The 3,545-nt window shown below is 51.6% G+C and overlaps 1 protein-coding gene across 1 annotated transcript; it reads right to left on the bottom strand.

The window, feature by feature from the left end:
* Positions 1 to 806: 806 nt before the first annotated feature.
* FAM170B (family with sequence similarity 170 member B) lies at positions 807 to 3,219 on the bottom strand. Its single transcript, XM_036103137.2, has 2 exons — positions 3,108 to 3,219; positions 807 to 1,625 (listed from the first exon to the last, which is right to left on the bottom strand). Exons 1-2 carry the CDS (start codon positions 3,217 to 3,219, stop codon positions 874 to 876), a joined length of 864 nt encoding a protein of 287 aa, XP_035959030.1. The 3' UTR covers positions 807 to 873.
* Between the last annotated feature and the right edge of the window lie 326 nt (positions 3,220 to 3,545).

Raw genomic sequence — 3,545 nt, 5'->3', positions numbered from 1 at the left:
CCTTTGTGAACATCACCTCTTTTGGAAAGTCGTCCTTCCTCATCAACCACTGTGAGTTTGGGGGCCCTCCGCTGAGCTCCCCAAACCTCTTTTATGTTGATTCATCCCTTTGCCTTGCAATTGCCTATTCCATCTGCCTCTCACTGGAAAGCTGGGCTATCTGTTTCATCAGCCTAACACAGTGAGCCATCCATGTATTTTCTTGAATGAATGCAGCCCCCTGAGCTGGGGACAGATAGCAGGGTGCAAATGAATTTTGTAACAACATTTTAAAGCATGTAGTTGACCTGTGCACTCATAGGTAGCAAGACTTACCCAGACCCCAGCTCCACCTCTGGGAACCTACCTGTCTCCAGGTGTCTGTGCTGGTGTGTAACCTACAGAAATGGCAATTTCCTGTGGCTCCAACCTAATAGCATGGTTCACTCCTTTTGACAAGGCCTTACATTTTGAGTTACTCAAGTTTAATCCCACTAAAATAAAACATAGAACTAGGGCATATGGCGGGTTCCTAACAATGAAAAATATAGGGCTGACGCTTCATTTGCAGTTGGCTCTCCTTTGAGTCACGACCTGCTTGATCTACCAACAAAAATAGAAATCCCTGTGGCCACAGGCTTGTGGGCTTCAGATCTCGTGCCCATGGTCAGAAACACTTGAAGCCCTCCTCTTTGGATTCAGGTTTTGAAATGGACTCTGGTTGAAATGCTGTGCCCTTTGGAAGGGTTCCTCCCCTTGCCTTGTCACGGCCCTCCCAGCTCTAGCTCCTGCTGCCTTTCTTCCCCCGGCCCCTGTAGTGCTGCTCCTGCTGGCTGGGGAAGGAGCAACTGATGTGCGGGAGGTGAGGCCAGGGCTGGGCACATCACCTCCAGCTCACTGCTCCTGCTGCGGCGAGGGAAGCACCCTGGCGTGCCGCCTGGAACTTTCACTGCCTTCGGAAGGGCCCTGCTCCTCCTCCTGCGGCTCTAGCTCCTGCACTTGGCCCCGGGCCCGCCTTCTCTCCAGCATCTCCTCAAAAAAGATCTGGCAGCTGAAGCCCTCTTGGATGCCATACTGGGCGTGCTTGAGCAGAGCCTCCAACGTGGGGAAGACCCGGCAGCAGGCCACGCAGCGCAGCCCAGAGTTCGTGGTGACCAGCCAGTCCGGGGTGTCCCGCAGCTCCTGCAGGCAGCACTCGAGGGGCCCTAGCAGCTCCGCGTCGTCCTGCTCCGGGCAGCAGGTGGTCTTACTGGCTTCCAGTTCCCAGCGCAGGTCGGTGTTGGAAGCCATCTCGAAGGAGGAGCCTTTCCTCCTCTGCCTCTTGATGAACGCGGCTTGGTGAATGCGGGGCTTCCTGCTGACCGGCTCGAAGCCCGCCTCGGTCTCCCAGGCCACGGCCACGCCCCGCACCGTCTGCACGTGGGTGTAGAAGGCGCACGCGCTCTGCTGGGCGGCGGCGCCCTCGTCGTACGTGCAGGAGGGGCAGGACTGGTACTGGGAGTAGGACTGGTACTCGGAGGAGGACTGGGCTGACGGAGAGCTGTTCCAGCTCAGCATCGCCCGAGCCCTGCCGGCCAAGTAGACGTTCTCCTCGTGGGGAACGGCCGGCCCGGGCCGCGGAGATGGCTCCTCTCTCTTTACGGCCCCTGAGAAGTGCAAGGACATTTCATCAGTGCCCCCGCAGGAATCAGCACCGAAACCCACCTTCAGGACTCTGAAAGGGTGCGGGCTTCAAGGCCCCTGGGCAGGTGCCATCCACTCCTGTGGCTGTTTCCTTATAAGATGGGGATGACAGTGCTTACCTCGTGGGATAATGATGAGGATCAAACAATGTATGAATGTAATCGCCAAAAACTTGACTAAACCCAAAATGACCATCTGCTGGTGAATAGACAGATGATGGTACATCCATACCATGCAAGCCTATCCAGTGGTAAAAAGTAATGATACCTGCAAAACATGGATGAATCTCTAATGCATATGCTAAATGAAAGCACCTAGGGTAGAAAGGCCATACAGTATAGGATTCCACCTGGATGACATTCTAGAAAAGGTAGAATTATAGGGAGAGAGGAGAGATCAAGGGTTATCAGGAGCTGCGGGGTGGGGGTGGGGCCGGGGGGAGAGATGCGGGGAACTGATTTCCAATGGTCACAAGGGAACCTTTGGGGATGATGAAAATATTACATATCATGATCGTGGTGGTGGTTACCCAAATGCATGCTTATTAAAATTCTTCAAATTGTACACTTAAAACATGATATTTCTGTATTTAAATTAACAGCTCAGTAAAACCAATTTAAAAAGCCATGCATGGGATACGCTTTGGCCAGGCCTTACAGCCCCGCCATCCCCTTTGCCTTTGTAATGTGTCTCCATCTTACGCAGGGAGCATCTCGCCCTCTCCTTGAACATTCACTGTATCCCATCATCGTCTAAGTGCTTGCCATGTTTTAACTCCATTAATATTGAAAAAAAAACCCCAAGAAATTACATTGTTGTGATTCCCATTTGACAGATTAGGAAACTGAGGCACAAAGAGCTTAACTGACTGACAAGCGGGTATTACCCTTAAGTGCTGTCCATGGTCACTTCATAGTGGTCTTCAAATTGATGTTCTAGATTAAATTTAATCCATTTATTATAAAGGACTTCTTCATATTATTCTGAAATCATAGGATTGACATGCCAATTCTGTTTCTCCAATGTACATTAAAATATATAATGATGGGGCGCCTGGGTGGCTCAGTTGGTTAAGCGACTGCCTTCAGCCCAGGTCATGATCCTGGAGTCCCGCATCAGCAGGGAGTCTGCTTCTCCCTCTGACACTCCCCCCTCTCATGTGCTCTCTCTCTCTCTCATTCTCCCTCTTTCAAATAAATAAATAAATAATCTTTAAAAAATATATATATATATAATGATGAATGTCTTACAGTTTCATCCTCATACCTTCTGAAATTACCTCATGTACTCGCAATGGCCTCAGGCATACCCACCATCCATTTTTATGGCCAATACATTTTGGTAACAGCACCAAGGGGTGACCCCATGCCCACTCCTCACCCTCCAGGACCTCCCTCCCAAGGAACACACCTGGCAGCACCTTCCTGCCCTTTCTTCTGACCTACCTGACCAGCATACTTCCACCCTCTCTTCTGTGGACTCCGGGCTGGCCAAGCTGAGGCTGGCCCCATCTGTGGGTGACTGTTCTCCCCTACGGTCTGTGAAGTGACGTTTCATGATTGGACACCAGCACCAGGGCACTCAGTGCTCCAGCTGTTCGGTGAGAGTTGGCTTGGGCTCTGCTGAAGCCCTCCACTGGCCCCAGCCCGAGTGGCTGCTGGGCTCCCTGTGGTCGCTAGGATCCTGGCTTTATTCTGTGACCTCATCAATGACACTGGCCTGTTCTGTGACCCAGGGCAAGGACTGAGACCCAGTCTGGAGGCCGGGAGAGGCTTCCCATCAGGATCTCATTTCCCCATGGGGACCTTTCCTGCCTTGTTTATTGTCAGGGACACAAACACAAAACACAAACACACACACATATAAACACTTGTACACACAGA

The sequence above is a fragment of the Halichoerus grypus genome, chromosome 7 (genome assembly GCF_964656455.1).
Source record: "Halichoerus grypus chromosome 7, mHalGry1.hap1.1, whole genome shotgun sequence".
Classification (NCBI taxonomy): Eukaryota; Metazoa; Chordata; class Mammalia; order Carnivora; family Phocidae; genus Halichoerus; species Halichoerus grypus.
Note: the sequence above shows the minus strand (reverse complement) of the source record. Positions and strands in the feature narration are given on the sequence as shown.

Coding starts and splice junctions, on each gene's coding strand:
- FAM170B (XM_036103137.2), bottom strand. CDS start 3,219: ATGAAACGTCACTTCACAGACCGTAGGGGAGAACAGTCACCCACAGAT. Junction 1,626..3,107: donor GGTGGAAGTATGCTGGTCAG/GTAGGTCAGAAG, acceptor TGCACTTCTCAG/GGGCCGTAAAGAGAGAGGAG.